The 19,770-nt window shown below is 40.1% G+C and overlaps 1 protein-coding gene across 6 annotated transcripts in view; it reads left to right on the top strand.

Annotated features, from left to right (window-relative positions):
- The window catches only part of TUNAR (TCL1 upstream neural differentiation-associated RNA), a 160,236-nt gene extending 144,463 nt beyond the window's left edge, over positions 1-15,773 (top strand). For 5 of the 6 annotated variants that reach the window (XM_068192496.1, XM_068192500.1, XM_068192494.1 and 2 more), the window contains one exon: positions 15,232-15,773. In XM_068192496.1, the coding sequence (XP_068048597.1) occupies positions 15,232-15,417 (186 nt within the window). In that variant the 3' untranslated portion in view covers positions 15,418-15,773. Of the gene's footprint in view, positions 1-3,946; positions 4,179-15,231 lie in introns of all 6 variants that reach the window. The other variant, XM_068192499.1, reaches the window with a different exon arrangement.
- The last annotated feature ends 3,997 nt before the right edge of the window (positions 15,774-19,770 follow it).

Raw genomic sequence — 19,770 nt, 5'->3', positions numbered from 1 at the left:
ATAGATTGCCCAACATTCCTATGGCTTCTGCCATAGGTCCTAGTCTGATTACAGGCATGAAATGTAGGTAAGTGTAATTATGATACAGGCAGATTTATGTGTCCCCAGACATGTTTTAAAATAACAAGAGTGTAAATATTGGATCTATAGAAAGAAAATGTCCATTATTAAAATCAGTCCACAAGCTAGTACTGTGAAAAGCATTCTTCTTCAATACCACTGTCAGCCCTGCTGAGAGTTTAAATTGGAATTTGTCTAGTGTAACTCTCACTTTCTATTTAAAAAGCAAAGCCAGAAACATTACATTTTTTTTTCTCAAGCTTTTAAAGTACAGGAAAGCTAATATAATTGCTGCAGTAATATAGAGTTATGAGTTTTTAGGCTCCCAAGTTTTTGGCAAAGAAGGTTGCATCTCTTGATTCATGGAATAAGATATTTCCCAGTATAAATTTGCCATACTCTTTCTCTTCAGGAAAAAAATCTACATCCCTTCCTCTCCTCTGGACCATTTGGCATGGCTGTGTCATTTGTAACTGCCTGTGCTTCACTCCAGAGCTGGCTGCACTTCAGTCACCAGTCACTGTGCCAAGTTTCTGTGTGAATTATGGGAGTGTGCTTGACACCTGGAGTTCCAAGGAAATGAGAAGTATGGTTCAAATCTCAGACAGCAGCTTGAAAGGCTAACGGAGATGCAGAGCCAGGTCTGTGGTCTGGCTGAGGCAATGCCCATGCCATACTCAACACAAAAATTCACTGGGTGACAAAAACTGTCTCCCCTTGGACCCATGGCATGCACAACATGGCTTTTGGTGTCAGCTTAAAAGAAAGTGGTTTAGAGGGTGACACAAAATCCCTGCGAGGAGTGCAAGGGTTGGATGTGCCACCTGTGTCAGTGAAGTTTGGGTGGAGCTAAGGACTGATAGGACAGGCAAAGTAGGACTTAGCTTGAGTTCTTAAGCTAGACAGGTTTGTTTGAAAGCAATTAGCCAGCTGGGAATTCTTTGGAGAAAAATTACTTCAAACAAAGAGCAATCTTTGGAGTGTTGTTTTTGTATCAGGAGGAAATAGAGAGGAATTTTGTTTAAGGATGTTTTGATGAGTTGTGTTAATTTATTTTCATTCGTCATTGCCATCGATTAACCCTGGATTGACAGGACAGTGTCATTATTAAGGCTTTATTAATAATCTTTAGCAAAGTAGTTGGTGTATTAACAAAAAGAAACCTGCACATTTTATTTGGTGGTTTTTTTTGTGCCCCTCCTTGGAGTCTCTAGAGCCACAGATCAATTGCTATTGTTTAGTGACCTTCTGCCCAAGAGTGTAGGGCCTGTGGGTGGGTTTTTTTCTATGGTTGGCACTTGTACAGTGCATAATCTAAGATGACACTGACCCTTTCAGCCTTACAGAAATAATATTCTCAGCACGATGTTCTTGAATGTTTTCTCCAGTCTACTGTGTTACATGCCCAAACATTTTTTTTCATCTTGAGAGTATGTCCAACATTTCCTCTCTACTCTCTTTGTTGCATGGGTTTGATTGTAGCAACAGCAAAGGTCAAAAGACATTTTACTGTTTCTATTTCTATGTTTCTGTTAAGCTGAATTAAATTGTTGGTGCTGCAAAGTGACTTCCTAAAAAGCTTATGCTGCAACTCTTCAACCAGCATAAACTGAAGATGAACTGCATCAGTTTAAACCAAAGGGTGCAGAGACAAAATGTGGTCCAAAGAACAGGATGCTGATCTGAAAACTGAGAAAAAGGGTTTGGTGCTCTGCAGCACTGGGCAGCTTCATGAATTTAAATTAAATTTTTAATCTTCCTCTGGCTCAGGTTTTCTGAATGGGTGGTAGAGAGACACTGTATTTTTAAAGCACTTTGCACATTCAATTTTTCAGTCATGTAGTCTTTTTTCTTACACATCTAATGTTTATCAGTATGACTGCCTGTTTAATCTACATTATAGATAGGCCTTAAAATCATAATATCTGAAAATACTATGGTATCCTGGAATAGGTTAATTATGTTTACCAGTGCCTGTGAGTATTCATTAGAAGGTGCCATTTCTCAGTCCAGATTTGGAGCAGCACTGACTTTTGTCCATCAAGCAGCCTTCCATTTCTTTCCTACAAAGTGAAGAAAATCTAAACCTTCTTTTAGAGTATGAATGATTTTGATCAGCATTTTCAGGTTAACCTGAATTAATATTCAGTTCAGCCTTCAAACAGCTTTTGAAGAATTTTGGCCTAAGTGGTTGGGTTTTTTTAAATCTTATTTTTTTCCTATTAGAATTTCTTCAGATGTCATGAACTGAAAACACCTGAATATCTTTGCCATGATTAGTGTTCACTTCCCAGCTTTGTTTCTTGAAGAAAGTCCTTTTTGTCACCAGAACCTGAAGAAAAGGGCTACCATTTTCCATAGATTTTTAGATGATCTGTGGCCTTAAGCATTTTTTTCCACTAGTATGGTCAGTTCTCCAAATAAGCTCATCCCAGCACTCCTTGATGCCACCTTAGAGCATGAAAGGGAAAGAAATTGATCAAAATCTCCCTAGAGGATCACCTGGCTTTAAAAATACAGGTAAAGCCAAATGGATACTTTACAAATGTGAGCAAAGTATCTTAATAGAGAAAGCATCAGTCCTATATGCATGGTATGACATGCATGGTAGCTAGAATAAAACCCAGGTCTGTGTGAACATGCAGAACATCTTGGGCAACAATTCATAACACATAAACACTTTATTTTGAAAACAAAGTTTAAAGAAACATTATCTAATCTACTGTTTCCAGGTAACTTGATATGTATTTACTTATCACACTGGTTCAGTGGGACTCAGTGCACTCCCTATGTGTTATAAGGCTTCTGGGACCTACACACAATCATTGCCAATGACCAGTTTTGCATAATTCAGATACTATTAATATTTTATTTATTGTTAGCAGCCTCTTTATTGCGTGCAATGTTTTTAATGAATCCATTATATGTGAAAAAAAAGAAACAGGATTAAACTTGCCTCTCTGTTCTGGGGTCATAAACCCAGATTAGATTTCTTTTTAGCAGTAATTTTACTCAAGGTTTTGTGAATGGAGTATGACTTGGTGTCCATTGAAGAAAAATGTGGCAAAATATACATTCTTTTCTTGAAATCCTTGTGAAGAATCATCAATATGCTAGTGAATCCTCTAATACAAAAAGTCAGTGAAATTTGTGGCTATGTTCCTGGTCTTATTCACATTGTATATGGTCACTGTTTTAAATTACTAGCACTACATTAGAGTATGTCATGATGCATCATATAAAGAGATACAATTTACCATGACCTTGAGGCAACATGATGTGTACGTTGCACTGCATTAGCTATCAAAGGATGTTCCTTACATAGTAGAGTGCCCACTGCAGACAGAGATTTGGGTTGTTAGGCATACTGTACAGTTGGGAGACATATGCAAATAATCTCTCCAGATCTGTGGCCACATAAGTTGTGTCTTTTAAAAGAGAATAAGTGATAAGAAAAAAAGAACTGAATCCAAGAGTCTCTGCTCCATAAGCAAGGTGAAATCTTTTGCTACCCCGTGGAAACCTCTGCACCTCAGGAAGCACATAACCATGAGGGTGACCAAGCAGGGGAACAGGTGGCACAGAGAGGTTGTGGAGTGTCCATCTTTGAGATATTGAAAGACTGCCGAGATATAGTCCTGGGCAACTGGCTGTAGGTGATCGTGCCTGACCAGGGGGTTGGACCAGGTGACCTGCAGAGGTCCCTTCCAACCTCAGCCTGTGGCACCCACAACTCCCAACAGCAAACACTTGCTATAGCAATGCACCAGTGCAAATGGGTTAGGAAAACCAGCTCTTCCCATGCTCTTTTCTTCACTCCTGTCCCAATGGCCTTGCCAGAGCATTTTGTGAGTTAGTTGTGGTGTTTTTCCCTCCCAAATCCCAGTTCTCTGCTCTGCCACAGAGCTGTACCCCAAGACCTGAAGGGGAGATTGTCACCTTGCCCTTATGTTTTCCCAAATGTGTTACTCCTGGCACAACCAGCTTGTTTCCCTAGGAGCAGGGGACCTGCACAAGTCAAGCTGCCATGTCTCTTCCATGCCATGCTCACTCAGAGCATGAGCCAGAGGGGCAGCTGCTCCCATGGATCGAGGCCCTGACTCTCCCGGCTGTGCCAGGTTTGTGCAAATCGACCTTCAGCAACCCACTTCAACCTTCTGTTCTTCCTCCCTCCCTGTCTTATACTTCATACTGTTGTCATTTTGCAAGCTGCTTGGGCTAGGTATCATTCTCACTATCTGTGTCTGGTTTCTAGCCCAGACGTCAGCAGGGGTTGCTGCATGCTGCTGCAATATAAATGACTAATGATGATGATAAAAGGCGTGGGAGTTGGTTGCCTGGAGTGTTACCCTACTTTGACAACTTTGGTTTAGATACTAGCTTCTTCCTCAAATTATCTGCTATTTTATCTTATTACATCTAATATTTTACAAGTGGCAAAGGATTTTTGGCTGCCTCCATTTTGGAGTGCTCATCCCAGGGCTTTGAAAGAGGCTTTGAAATTTTCAGAATTTGGATGGTGTTGCTGTGACAGTGCCAATAGCCTTCAGTGTGAGTTGCAGGGTATTGGAACCTTTAAAATTCAGCTGCGAATGCACCCTAAAAGAGGCATTCAATAGGGAAGCGCTCTATTTTTAAATTTGGACGGATACAGGTAATAATTACACACAAAACAGTACGTGAAAAGAACATTATGGAGGTCGCGCAGCTCAGCACTTGAAGCTAGAAATGCTGTAAGCACAATTGCCTCTACTCCATTAATTTCCCACCTTGCACAGGTGCATCAGTCACAGGCTATTTTTGCGCAGGATCTGAGTCTCGCTTGGTGCCATAATAAATGACTCAGTTTGTGAATTCAATACTTGATTTTCTTTCCAAGGCATAGTTCAGACTCTGCTGTGAAGGCAAAATTATTTCCCGCTGGGGCATTCCAGGGTGTTCCACTGTGTGGGTCCTTGCCACGTGCAAACACTGCCTAATTTCCATTTATAGCATCTTAATAGCAATTCTGAGTATCATCGCTCCCTGGTACAGCTGATAACCTAAGGCAAAAAAGGAGCAAGATTACAAGTTGTAATTGTGGGTGTCTAAATTAAATTTTTCAGAGGACCTGACAGCACATCCTGCAGCTCCTATTACCCTCCCCTACACTACTGGCCAGTAGTTGCCACTTTCAGATATTCCAACCCCCCAGACCCAAGGCAGGCTCCCAGAAACACAGACCAGGGGAACGGGTTTGAAAAGCACCGTGTGAGCAACTTGTCCTGTTCCTTAGAGCAGCGTCTCACACTTCCAGACAAAAGACTGCTGTTCCTCTTCTGAGATTCTCCTGACATCTTTAAATTCTGACACAGAAAAAAAAAAAAAAAAAAAAAAAAAAAAATTGAAACATTCCACAAGAAAAAGCTTTCTTTTTCCCCTCTTCTATGGGAAATGTGTGGTGCTGTGACTGAAGCTGGAATTCAGTGCTTTCTAAAGCCTACCTGATAATGCATGAACAGATGGAGGCTGAATTATTTCTGGATTACCTTTAATTGTGCCATTTTTGAATGGTCTTTGTAAATTAATGAAAAAAAAAAAAACCAAAGAATTTATTTTTAAAAGCAAAATTAAAACCTGCTGTTCAGATTTTCTTATGGAAAACTATCAACGCCATTTCAACCTATCGGAGTGCTGCAAGGATGCACTGAGCTCGGAGAGTAATTAAACGGGAAAAGAAATTACAAGATAAGTAATTTCTTCTAAAAAACCTATCACTTAAAAATAAACCTGTTTTCAGACACACAAAACCTTCTTCAGCACTTATATCAAACCATCTCAGCCACAGTGAAATTGAAAATACAGTCCTTGCTTCAAAGTAAAGATATTTGAGTATTTCTCAGAAACAGTTGTCAGGTTTTTATATGGATTAAAAAATGGTTTACCAGTATCATTCCTATATACATTAAAACTAGGTGTTTTTTTTTGAAAAAAAATTATTTTTCTTGAGACAAATGGTCAGTAACTATAATTTCAAACAAAGTAGTTATAATTTAAAAATTATTCAAAAAAACCCTGAACACAACTCTCCTATATCGGAAAGTGTCAGTTGGTTAGATTTATTTGTAGTGTCCCTTAAAGTACCCATAATTAATAATTAATTTTGGAATAAAGATATAGATGGAAGTAAAAGTGGAGATTTTAGACTTTATAGATTGTTGTTTTACCTACACACTAAAAGATCTTTCCTAGAGAGACTCTACTTCTATATCCCCCAGGCTTCTGAATGCTCTTCTGGTGTGCATTTGTTTTGTAAGGAGGGGTCACATCTCAGCTGAAGGTAGTTTGATCCATTACAGGCCAAATTATCTTCTGGCCTTGGCTGAACTTGGAGATATTATATAGCAACAAATTAATATAAATTTATGTCACTTTCCCTTCTCTTAATATTTCTTAAATGCCTTTGAAGCAGCTCAGTTTCCATTCCAACATGCAGTGGTGAGGGCAGATCTTCAAATTGCTTATGACAGAGGTTATGTGCCTTCTGGCAAATAACGGAGACCTGTCTTTCTCTGAGACTTGGATATTGCAATTTTTCCTTATACAGGGCTTCAATGTATTTTTGCTCCTAAAAGAGAAGCCTGGAGATGCCCTTGAAATAGAAAAATAGTTCTGAAATTATAGTGATACTTTATCATCTCATTCTTTCACAAAGCTTTTTCAGCTAATATTTCATTTATCAGGAAAAATTGCAAATTTGAGGACTTCTACAGATTTATTTGTTGTTTTGTTTATTTATTTTTTTATATCTGAATTTTTCAGCATCCAGATGTGCTCACGATAGATTTTTATTGTTCTGCTTTGTTAACCTCAGGAAAGATGAGCAAAAGTCTGGAAGAGAGATCTCTGGCTTTAAGCTTCAAATCTTTATCATTATTTCTGGTGTGTGGTAGGGAGAAGTGTTAGTTCCCGTTCCCTTTTCCTTTTCCTTTTCCTTTTCCTTTTCCTTTCCCTTTCCCTTTCCCTTTCCCTTTTCCTTACCCTTTCCCTTTCCCTTTCCCTTTCCATTTCCCTTTCCCTTTCCTTTCCTAGAAAATTGTCCTTTCTGCCAACCTTGATATGTGTAAATGACAAAATCTTTGGAGTAATCACAATACAGCTTCAATTGACAGGCTGGACATTAATACCTGAAGTTCAGAAAGCTTTCATCATCTGCAGCTTAAAACTCCTTCATATTAACAGAAAACCCAGAGAGAAAGGCAAGAAAAGTAACCAAATGCATGGAATAGCCACTGTACAAGGGTACCACCAGACAGACTGGGATTTGTCAATCTTGAAAAAAGATGGCTACAGGGATATGGTAAGAGACTTACAACATTCTAGGTGGCCTGAAGAATAAAAGTCAATTACTCATTTTGTCCCAAATTGCCTAATGAGGAGTGAAAAATAAATTCAAATAATAAGAGGATATTTTTTCAGAATCCCTTAATTATCTTTTGACATCATTGCTAGAGGACACTGTAGTGACAAGTTCACTGAAGATTGCAAAATACCAAAACAGAAAGCAAACAATATTGGGTACCAAAATCAAAGAATAAGATGCTATTAAAAAATAGCTGCATCCGTGCACTAATTTAACTACTGACTACTCCCGGGATAAAGTTGTTCCTTGCTTTTAATTTATTCAGCCAATATTTCTATTTATTCAGCTTAAAGACTTTCTTGTTGTCTCCTAAAGTGAAAGGCAGCCCACGAACTCTGATTTCAGCAAATGTGAGAGAGTATTGTCACTAACTTCCAAGAAGCCAGGATTTAATTTTCCTCTGTGTGAGCAACAAACAGAAGCAGAAGTTGGACCACCTGACTTTTTCTAATAAAACTGAGCAATACTTGCACAAGTATTGCTGTGGAAATCTAAAGGTCTGAAAAGAAATAATGAGTATTTAAAAGGAGGAAAATGGCAAGTGTGTGCAACAGTACCACTGAGTCAAATACTTCTGCTTCTAAGCATTAGCACTGGGCAACCAAGCAAAGTGCTTTGTGTCAGGAAAATGGGTTGTGAACACAAAATAGGCCAGTCTAGACCAAACAGAAGCACACTGAATTTTCACCACTTTTCAGGCTGAACCAGAAAATTGGTAACCTCTGGACTTGTTAAATTTGGATTTTTAATCATAAATGCTTCCTCCAGTTGTGTTTTATATAAACTGTTAATTTTGATCTGTAACAATTCATTCTTCATAGTGCATCTCATACCAAAAGGGAAGGGATTGTGGGTTAAAGGGTAATTTGCTCTCCCTTTGGTCAGGTTTGTTTCTTCCACAATCCAGGAAACTGGGACTCGTGAAGCATTATGAATCCTGACGTGGGAAGCCTTGCTGTAGGTGGAGGAACCAAAGGCTGTCAGTGAGTCTGGGGATGGCACTGCCTGCACAGTACTAACAGCCTGGTGCTTGAGGATCATTGTTCTGCTATGGATTATAGCTTTGTTTCTAAGATAAGGATATTTGTATGGAAAATATTTGATTTCTTTACAATTGAGCTTAGGTATCCTGAGTATATCACGGCTGTGTGTAGTCCCAGAGACATAAATGAATAGAAAGAAGGACTGTAAAACTGGCTGCAAGTCCTTTTCCTCTCCTGAGCTCTAAGCTGCCTGGGGGAAAAAAACTGCTGCCAGAACAAACTGGATCAGGCCCAAGGTGAAGAGCAGGATGAGCCCTGTAATACATTACTTATTAAAATTCTGCCCTCTCCGAGTAACCTCTTTGCTGCTGAGTGCTTCCCTTTATTCTAGAGGGGGTCTCACATTGCTGAGACCTTTGGAAATATCCTGACTGTAGTGCTATAAATAGCAAGTATTTCCCACTGACTAAAACCTGCAGCATAGCAGCAGTGTGATGTGGGTTTATTTTCCTGCTTGAGGACTACATAAATGCTTGTGTCCTCTCTCCGCTGAGATATCCCTTCGCTTTAGGCACTGGTCTCTCTGCTCACTGCTGAGGAGTCTTATTGAACCTGGCTCACATTCCTGTTCCTTCTGATCTTTTTTTCTCTAATGAAAGACCTCCCCATAGGCACCTTTCCTTGTTTCCCCTCTCCCGTCTCTTATGGCAGGTCTGTTTCTCTTGGGTATACTGATTTCTACTGTTTATTAATTTCTGCTCATTCCATTTTGATTGCTCTGTTATTCATACATATTGTACAGTGCCTGTGCACACTGCTGTGTCTGGATAAGCTTTTAGTCAAGCTTCTTATAACCCCAGAGCTTCTCTTGGCCTCATCTTGCATTTACATGGTGTCTTTCAGTTCCCTGAAATCCAACTCTAAGAAGAAATGCAGAGGTGGTTCCCTGTACCTACCAGTGCTTCTCTGAGCAGGATCTTGACTGATAGCTGACAGCACCCTGTGTTACTGGAGTTTAGGAGAGGACTGTCCAGTCAAAACAGCACAAGGATCAAGAGCAGATAAAAAGTCGTCACAGAAGTGAGAATGTGGCAAAGTAATCCCTAGAAAAAGAACAGCAAACAAGCACAAATGTGTGTGCCAAGCATGCCTTCCTCCCATACATCACAAGCAGCAGCACTTAATGCCCTGCTCAGCATCTTGCTTGGGGGCTGTCCAGGATTAAGCAAAGCACCCAACTTCCCAAGTTTGCCCTTGGAGGAAAAAGAGGTTTTAAGTAGTTACTAGGAGGAAAGGAACAAAACTGATTTTGGCTGTGATGTTCAAGTGAGGTTAAATCCTCGAGGAGCCTCTCCTTCCTGTTTGGTAATTCGAGCACTTGTTTGTGAGATAAGGGAAGGTGTCAGCTCCAGCAGCATCTGCACTCACACTCCACCGTGTATGATTTCTGTGCCCTCTTCAGTTTGCTAATCAAAACAAGTTTCCGCTGCGTGTTTCTTATCCCCAGAGGGTGGAACTATCCTCAGAAAATTAAAGCTCTCTTATCTCTTAATGTGTCATCACAACTAATAGCCTGGGGACTGTAAACAAGTTTAAATATCAAAACAATTTGGCTGGTGATTGTCTGTGATTATGGATTAAGAATACAAAATTTGTGCTCACTGATATTCAAGGCAGATTAAAAACAAGGAGCCATATCCTCAACTGATGTAAATGGAGGTGGCTGAGCTGAACTGGGGGAGGAAGACTGCTTTGTACCAGCTGAGCATCCGACCCTGGGAGGTTTTCAGATGTTTCCACTCTTGTTTTTCAGGGTGCCAGATAATACATGACAGCACAGGGCTGATCAGGAGGAGCACTGAGGGCCTCCAGGAGAGCCTGGATGATCCTCCTCTTCTCTGAGTTCCCAGGAGCTCAGATTCTGCTGGCTGAGCCCTCCACTTGCAGCCTCTTTGGGGAGCTCATAAATAATGACAGAGAGGAGGAATGATTTAATATTACAAAACTTTTTCAAGATCAAGTCAAGGTGCCAGCATATTCAAAAACTGTCAGATATGTCAGGGCAGGTGCTTTGTGAGGGATGTGCTTTGTACCTTTGATACTGCAGTAAATTCTCAAACATGCACTTGCTGCTGCCTTTTCCAAAGCCCTGCCATCAAGCCATCACCTTTAGATCAGTCATACTGAGTGAAGAGATGCAAAAAGATCTTTGCTAGGATTGCTTTTCCTGGTTCATTGGATTGTTCGCAATAGCAGTGATGTGCAGCATGTTCCCCAGTTTTGGGGAGATGGTAGTGCTTGTATTTCATAGCACAGCTGGATATAAAACTTTTCATGTTAGTGTGTTCCTGTTTTGGAAATATTTGCGAGGCCCCACTTTTGTTATGGACCATTTTCTGCTGTAAGCTCAATAACCCATTCTTCAAAGAATCCCACAAAAGAAAAACTGAGGTAGAGAGAATATAAGTGGATTTCCTGTAGATATAAGGAATTAAATCAACAGAAGTGCAAGGAGATGAATAGTGCAAGGAGTGTCCTAACCACTGAACTGTCCTTGTCTCACAAGTGCAGTGCAGAATACACAGAATATTTATCTTTTAATGGATAGCTTTTTGGAATACGTACCTGTACAAAGGCTGATGTTGGGTTAATGATGAATCTCACAAAATGAAGTAGGAAAGACATTAATTTTGATGTGGTAGGAAAGTGCTTTCCTAATGAGGTAGTAATTAAATAAGAAGGATAGTTATTAAAAGAAATAGTAAATTTAGTGTTCTCTAGCCCTCCTGTCTGAGCAGTTCTAGCCATGGTTCTGGGTAAGGAAAAGGAATGTTTCTATCAAGAATGAAGCACCACCAGAAAAATATAAAAGGGAAAATGTGTCCTAAGAATCATAAAAATATTAAATAATGTCAAATAAATGAAATCCATTTCTAGAAGGGAATAATAAAGACTGAGAAAAGGTACCCAGAAAGCCAGATGACTTTTCTATTTTCTTAATTGGGGTAATTATACTAAAACTGACAGCAAGTATTTCCCCAGTAGCAAAACACACCCACAAAGCTCAGCCAGCAAAAACACCACTCTGAGCATGAGACCTGTGAAGGTTAAAGGCTTGAGTCTGCCATTAGGAGAGTGCTATTCTTCTCCCAAGGTCAGTCCTTACATAGGGAGAAGTAATTTTGATTCTGGTCTCCTCACTGTACAAAGTCAACGCTTACCTTGATTTCAACAGTGCTATATTTGGCAAAGTACTAATATAATTGTGTTTGGTCCCAGTCATGTCCTGTTTGAATGTTAAACTCCTCTCAATACCAAGCCATTGTGTGCTGCCTCCTGTAGCTGAGGCGATGTATAAAACAGCAGTGCAGAGCCACTGGAGCAATCCCTCCAAGGAAACCTGTGCTGCCAGTGTCCACACGATGTGTTTTCTGGGGGTTTTACTTCACAACAGCTTTTGTCTGGATCCCTACTGCCATGGGTTGAAAGCACTTTTTTGGGTGTAGTTTCATCCGATGCAGTTTATGCAGTCCCAGGCTGCAGCATAGCATGAGCCGAATACAGCACATGGGCACATAGAGACGACCTCCAACTCCAAATCACACTGTGCATCAGCCCGTGTGTAAAGTCTCAACTGCTGATGCCCCCTTGTTGTTCATCATGTCCCAGCCACCAGCTTCTCTATGCATATTTTGTTGCATCTCACTGAGGACTTCTCCCTCAGTTAAGGCCCCTTAGTGGGACAGAAATAAACTGGCAGTCTAATTCATGTCACCTGAACTGAAACCACCCACTACCCCCTTGCTAATAAGCATAACTTGCAAAGAGGAAAAATGTCATTGCACAGCCTCAGATCAGAGACTGTGCAGCCTGAAGACCTCTGCCGTTCTCATTAGCCAGTAATGGGTGCCTAGGAGAAACTTTAATAATAAGGCAAAGATGTGGTGATACTTCCCCAGAATAATTTCTTAGCTTACAAAAAATTCACAGCTCAAGGATTTGCTAAGCCAGAGGCTTTGTCTTTATATCTAATAGCCTTTGATATGTCTCCTTCGTTTGTGAATTATTTAGCTACTTTTTAGACTGATGTTAATTTTAGGATCTAGCATTCTGCAGGAGAGAATTTGATATTGACTTCGTGCTGCACAGTTTATTAAGAAAAGAATGGGAATGTTAATAACAGGAGATCAGATGCTGTGTGAGCCCCCATACTGCCTCTGTTCACATTAATCCTGGAGTCAGGATTTCCTAGCACATGTGGTGCAGGGTCACTGTACCAAAGTTAAGAGTGCCAGTGGCTGTAAGCAAAGCCCCCCCCAGCTGTGCACCACTCTCTGTGGGTTTTTTGGTGTGAATGGGAAGCTGCCCAAAGCACAGGATGCAGAGTCAAATTGTACCTTCCTTGGCTTTTTTCAAGCCAGAAAGGCTTGACCCACAAGATGCTTGGGATATTTCTGTGGGAACCAGCGTGCTGAATTAATAGTGTTCAGCTCTTGTGGGAACCAGCCAGAAAAAACTTCACTCTCTCCTCAAATCCTTGCATTCTAGGCCTGGAATTTTATCAGACTATATTTGTAATCCTACTTGATTTCTCAAATAAACAGTGAAATGCAAACAGTTGGCCAGAGGGAAAACCTTCCAGTCACTGAAGGGGAAAAGCACAGAATATCCAAATGACTCATGGCTCTGTGGGTGAAGTAATGGCTGCATGTCATAGCCTGGGATGTGGGTTTGTGGTCTGATGCCACATGGAGTGGATGTGACGTCCGTGTAAATAGCTTTGGTAGGAACTCTCCTGTGATTTCCCAGAGACAAGTTGCTTATTAAGATACCACTGGCTGTTCAGTGAGAATTTACAAGATAGGGAGGACATGCACCAGGTGCAGCCAAACCCTCCTCTGGACACCATCTGGGTCAAATACGACAAAACCCTTCTTCTGCTGGAAGAGGTAGATCCTGCAGGAAGAGTTGGAGCTGGCTGTGGCTGAAGGAGCTCTGGGGACACAGGTTCTGAGGGCTGGAGCCATATCTCTGTGAGGTACCTGGTGCCTGTGGAGTTTTGCTTTCCTGGGGCAGGTTATCCAAAGACCTTCTGGATGATCATGCTCTGATGTTCGATGCTCTGATGTTTGATGCCCTTATGTTTGATGCCCTTCTCCTTGGTGGCCCCTGGTCCTGCTGACTGCTGTCTGCTGTGGGTACTCTCAGGTTTCTGACTCCCTTCTTATTTTTTTCCTCTGATCCACTGGTTAAAAAAAGACAAAACACAAATGCTAATGCAAGTGTAAGTACAAAGGCCTCTGCAGAGCCCGACTTCTGCCTTATGTGCCACTAATCATTTGTACCTGCTGGGAATCAAACACTTCTAGGAAGTTGCAAGCAGTTACTCTCTGTCCTATATAGGAACAACTTGCAGATGTGACAAAAATACAGGTTGTTTTGTCTGGATCCTCAGTTCTTCCTCTCAGTCTCTCCATTGCAGGATTTCCTTGCCTCCCCCAGTCCTTTCCATCCTTTCAGTGCTCTGGCTGCGGCTCTGTGGCTGTGCAGTGCAGGAGCAGCTCAGATGTGCTGCAGGTCAGGACTCTCCTCTAATGATTCCTGCTGGAGGGCAGGTGCCCACAGAGCTGGTGGGCAGTTTTTGGGAAGCCCTCACCCCCCTGAATATATGGACTGCCAGGGAGGTACTGGTTTTGCTCTGTGACTTAGTGGAGGAAGGAATGAGGGTCCACTAAAAGACCAAATCAAATCCCTCTTTTAGGCAGGAGCTGTTGGGGAATATTTTTTTTTTTTTTTCATCCTACTATTGCTTTCTGCTGCAGAAATGGGGTGGGATATGGTTTGTATCTTGGAAGACAGCAGCAGGGCTTTGCCTGAACCCAGATCTTGGCAGATCACTTGGCACTGGGAGACCAGCCAATCTTTTTCAGTTTTCTGGGACACTCTGGTTTGCCCATGTGATTAAAATGTGCAGTGTTAGATAAACACAGATAATTATTTATCCATTTCTAATTTGAACAATCAGATGGTGGGAAGACCAAGGAAGCTTCTTTGTTCGTGGCTTTAGCTGTGCTGGGATTCAGAGCTCGTCCCACATTTGAGGAATCTTCTTTATTTAGGCTGGGGCTGTTGCTTGGGAAATGGCTGTATTCTCCCTGCAGGCAGATCGATACATTTCAGCTCACTGCACTGCAAGTAACTTTTCATCATACATTAAGAACGAGGAAAATAAAAGCCAAGATGGATGTTATTTTGGTTTTGCTTTTATTTTGAATTATTTATTAAGAAGTCACTGCTGTCTTCCTTCTCATCGGGAGACAAAATGCCTTTCTCTTTAATGATTTTTTTTCCTAGTAAAAAAGAAGCAAGGTCTTCCCAATTTTATTTCCCTCACTCACTTATTGGCACTGAAGTGTAAATGTGGGGTCTTCTGCCTATGGCAAGATGGTCTCCTGCAGTCCCAGGGCAGGCAAAGTCCCCACTGATGCTGGAGGAGTCACATCTCATGGTACATTTCTGACCAGTTTAATAATGACATAGCAGCTGAGTTATGTGTCCTAGGAGTGATTGCTGGCACGTAAGCAGAGGGTTATAAGTAAACCACAGAATAGCTGAACTATAATTTTAATTATTTACTGAACAGCTAATAGAAATACTAATACTTTTCAAGTGCCTTCTTAATAAAATGTGTTATGCGGCAAAAATTCTGCCATTGGCTCCACTATTAATATGAGTTTCTATACTCCAACTAATAATCCATTTTGATATTTTTGTTCTTAAATCTAGGTTGTTCTGAAGGGGAGGATAAAGAAACTGGCCACCAAGATGGTAATCACCAGTGGAAATGAAGAAGATAAAGGCAGTCAAGAAAAGGAAAGCAAAGAAGAAACCATCTTGGCAATGCTTGGAATTATTGGGACAATTCTGAACCTCATTGTGATCATTTTTGTGTATATTTATACAACGTTGTAAACTAGAAGGCATGCAACTAGACCAGATAAAACAGCCATTAAGAGTGACAACAAACACTGCTGACTATTGACAAGTTCTTTAATCAGAATTGACTCTGTATTATATTAACACATCATAAAAGCACTGCCTGAAGGCAGCGAAGACTGAAGCACAATTAATTTAACAAGACTTTTTCACACAGTAATAAGCTTAACTCTTCTCTCCTGCCCTCTCCCTTTTGGTTTGGTTTTCAGTTTGGGGGAGAATGACTGCAGTTACTTAAGTTGTAGCTCTGAAGAGATCCACCAGGGATATGTTGTTTTAACACAGTTAAAAACAAAATAAAAACAAAAAAAAAAAAAGGAAAAAAAAAGAAAGGAAAAGAATGAAACTGTAACCTATATATAATTAGAAATGTATCCTGTATAGCCGCAAAGATTGAACTCAAAGATAGCTTCATAGCACAGATCACGTGTCTGTTAGGTCAAATGGTTTTTTCTCTTGGTTTTTGCTTTTACTTACATTGAATCTGACAAGCTTTTTATTTAGAATGAACATATGGTGCAATCATGAAAAAAAACAATTCTGTTGAGCAAGCTCTGCCTAAACCTGATAAAATGTTGGGAGAAATACATTACATGGTTATTTTTCCTTTCTCATTTGCTTAACATCTGTGTCTGTTCATACCAATGTTTATAAATATATATTTTTAATAAATGTGCTATATTTTTAGCATGAACCAAATATTTGGAGACACTTGTATTCATACAGCTAAATTTTGTTTGATTAAGTGTCCCTTTTGACAATGGATGTTATTTTTCTCAGCAATTATACAGCAGTCTTGTTTGCAGCCCTCTCTCACTGAGGTCTGAAGCAAGCTCACATCATGCTCACATGCATGACTTGAAGTTGGAATGTCAGCTGAAAAGCATTGCTGCTTAATATGGGGAATAGCAAAACATTGTAAGGTGACCTTTGGAGACTGGTTGCAGAAAGAAGGCTCTATTTATAGTTAAAAAAAGAAAAAGCGAATGAAAGGAACACTGAGGCATCTCACAAAATATTGCAAAATTCACAGAGTTTATGGCTTTCAGTATCTGGTCACGGTCTCTAAGTACTTGTGCTGAGAGAAGTGAGCAGAGGTTTATACAGTTGAAAAGAGAAATTTATAGAGCCTATAGTGAGGGGCTTAAGTGAAATCCAGATTGTAAATACAGAGTGTATCTTAAATGTGAGGATCATTAACTCTTTACACTTCTCTGACATGTGCTTTAACTGAGTTGGTGCAGTGAAATTCTCTGACTTGTGTTTTTGACAGGAATGTACAATGATGATGACACCATTTTTCTTCAGAGTTCAGTACCTATAAATATACAAAGCATTAAAAATATGAGACTTCAATTCTGCCTCATGCTGCCTACAGTACATTGCGTACTAACTGATATATCCTCTGAAAAAAACAGGTCAATTAATTGTTTACTGACTTGTGGTTTGGATTGTATCCTCAGATGCACAAGGAGGATTGGTATTGAAGTATGCTAGAGCTGTGAAAATGTTGACCTTAAAGTCTCATTAATTTTAGTGATCAGACCTGTCCCTCTGGAATCAATAAATGAGTTTTTCACCATTTTCCAGGGTCTAGGAATGATCTCAAAAATACAGAATTTCAGTGCAGGATATAAAAGAATGGCTGAAAAATCCTGAGGGGCAGCTCTTATAAACAGAGGTGTTTAGTCTCTTATGGTATCATGCAGTCAATAACAAAACCATTAAGAGTAGAAAAAAGGTCAGTAAATAAATTACAATGAAATCCAGTATGAAGACTGAAGGAAAGCAAAGCAAAAATAATCTCATGTTAATGAAAACATGACAGGGTGAGAGAGGTGAGAAAATTAGCAGAGATTTGAAGTAGAAAACAGCACAGAAAACCAGTGCCATGCATGCCAGCACGGCTGAGGAAACATTTGTGTTTGCACAATGCTGGTAGAGCTGCAGGTATCAGAGAGGACAAGAAACAGTAGTGGGACAGGACAGTGTAACTCAGTGAAGATGATCTTGGTTTTTAATTTATAGTTATTTATTGATAATTCTAAGGAATCAGCAAAATCTACTTTTTGATCATCCTGATGGCTAAAATATATTTTACTCCACTAGGCATTTTTTTCTTCTGTATAAACTACTGCTGCTCACAGCCTGTGGCTTTGAGCACCTGCACCTGCTCCAGCTACCAGTCTAACTTCAGCCAGCCCCTTGCCTGCCAGGATCTTCTCTGCAGATATTTCTCTTGGACTTCTCCTTTTCCAGCTAACGCCACAGCAATCTGCCCAAGCCTCATGCTCATTTTCTAGAGGGACATCCTCGGAGTCAAAAGATGATGTCTCATGCCAGATATTTCTTTGCCTCCCTCTGCATCAAATGTTAATATATCTTCTTGGGGGCATGAAGATGCTTAATGAATGAAATTTCATGAAGATGCTTAATATGAAATTTCATATTATTATTACAAATTAAAGCTGTGCATTGGAAAACAGCACAGGACACCTCACCCACTGAAGCAAAGTAGGTGCTTTTGCTGCTCAGCACAGTTACACTTATTCAGACATGGGCCAGCAACTTCAGCAAGTCAGGAATGGCATATAGTCCAAATAAGCTGAAATGGTGGATCAAGGGCCTAAGGATTCCATGCTTTCTCTGCTGTACTTTGTCTGTTAGTCCTGATGTAGGCAGTGTGTCCAGGTGTACTGTCACCCCACACCAGCAGCAGCTGTGTGCAGTGTGCTTTGCCACAGGACTTTGATTCCTCTGAAAGAGAAAGAAAGGTTTATCCCATTCCATAAAAAGTTTAACATTTAATATTTTAATTTTACAGGTTTCTGTTCACAGATAGTTCTAGAAATATCCCAGGGCAATTTCTTCTTAAGTAGATTCATTAAGTATTCATTTAAATAAAAATGAAGAGTTTCCTTTGAGGCCAATTTCTTTACCTTTTATTTGGTATTCATGAACACTGATAGGGGAAAAGTATGTTTTCAAGAATGACAATGGAAGAGGAATATTTTATACAAGTATCTGAAGGTGTGCCTACCCAGGCAGCTGTGTGCAGGCCTGCTTTGGCTCAGTGACAGCTGGAGACAAATTACCCTCATGGTTTTTTTATGTAAGCAGTTTTCAGCATGCACCTATAAGAAATATTGGACTAGGTAATATATATGTCATGGATACCTTATAGTCAGTAACTGCTCTATAAACAGTTGAATAAAACTTCTCATTACAAGAGTTGAATGGTAAATCTGCTTTGGCAAGGAAAAATCCAACAGTGTCATTTTTGGCTTGACTTGTATGTAGCGCAAACAGTTTCCAAAGTAAATATTTCAAAATGAAGTATTAGTCCATTTGTGACAGGGACTTTCATCTTTGCATTTGAGTAGAAGGAAGTTAATATCCAATAACATAATAAGATATTAAAGCATCACCTTTTGCTTCAGGCAACTAAGAATACAATTACATATCCTATGTAGTTTGATGGTCTGTGTCGTGGGAATGAAAAATATTTTCAGAAGTTGACAGACAGATGACACTGTCCCCATTATTATCTGTTGTGTTGGCTGGTTGATACAGAAGACTTTCAAGAAGGGAGAAGATAAAACTATTTATTATGCACACAACAGGATTGGGAGAAAGAAAACAGACAGATTACTGCTCTCCAATCTGGTTCCTACAGCAGCACTGAAAACTCAACATCTCGGGAACCACATCTTTATACAGGAATGTATCATCCCGTGTTGGCTCTCAGGGCAGTCCTTCCAGTAGTGTACCTTCTGCTCCTTCCACCTGCACTCTGCAGCAGTGTGTGGCTCATTGTGCCTGAGGAGAGTTTGAACACAAACCCAGCCTGGCAGCCTCTTCAAGCAGTTGTTTTGTTTTACTGTGGTATAACCATCTACTATGTAGTATATAAATAATAAAACTATGAGTTTTATTATTTTAAGAACAGTAAATCATGATCATCATGTTACTGTCTGATAATCTAGGGGATACTTCACTTTGTGAATGCCCAGATAAATCCTACCCCTGGCCTACAGGTAAAATTTTGATTCAGCAGGTATCAAAATACAAAAGAAAGCTTCAATTACATCACAACCAAACTTCAAGCATTGCTTAATGTGTCTTATACTTCGATTTATCTATACACTGGATCTTGCCCCAAATGCCCCAAGATCTCATCTGTGTCAAGAGGTCTCATCTCGTCTGAGTTGGAATTACCATTTCTTTGTGAATTATGGCATATGCAGAGAACTTGGCCCATAGAGGGAAAGGATAAAAATTAACTGAATTGGAACTACAGGGAGGCAGCACTGCAGAATTTACTAATTT

This window comes from Anomalospiza imberbis, chromosome 6 (assembly GCF_031753505.1).
Source record: "Anomalospiza imberbis isolate Cuckoo-Finch-1a 21T00152 chromosome 6, ASM3175350v1, whole genome shotgun sequence".
Taxonomy (NCBI): Eukaryota; Metazoa; Chordata; class Aves; order Passeriformes; family Viduidae; genus Anomalospiza; species Anomalospiza imberbis.
This window is presented reverse-complemented; position numbering and strand designations above follow the sequence as displayed.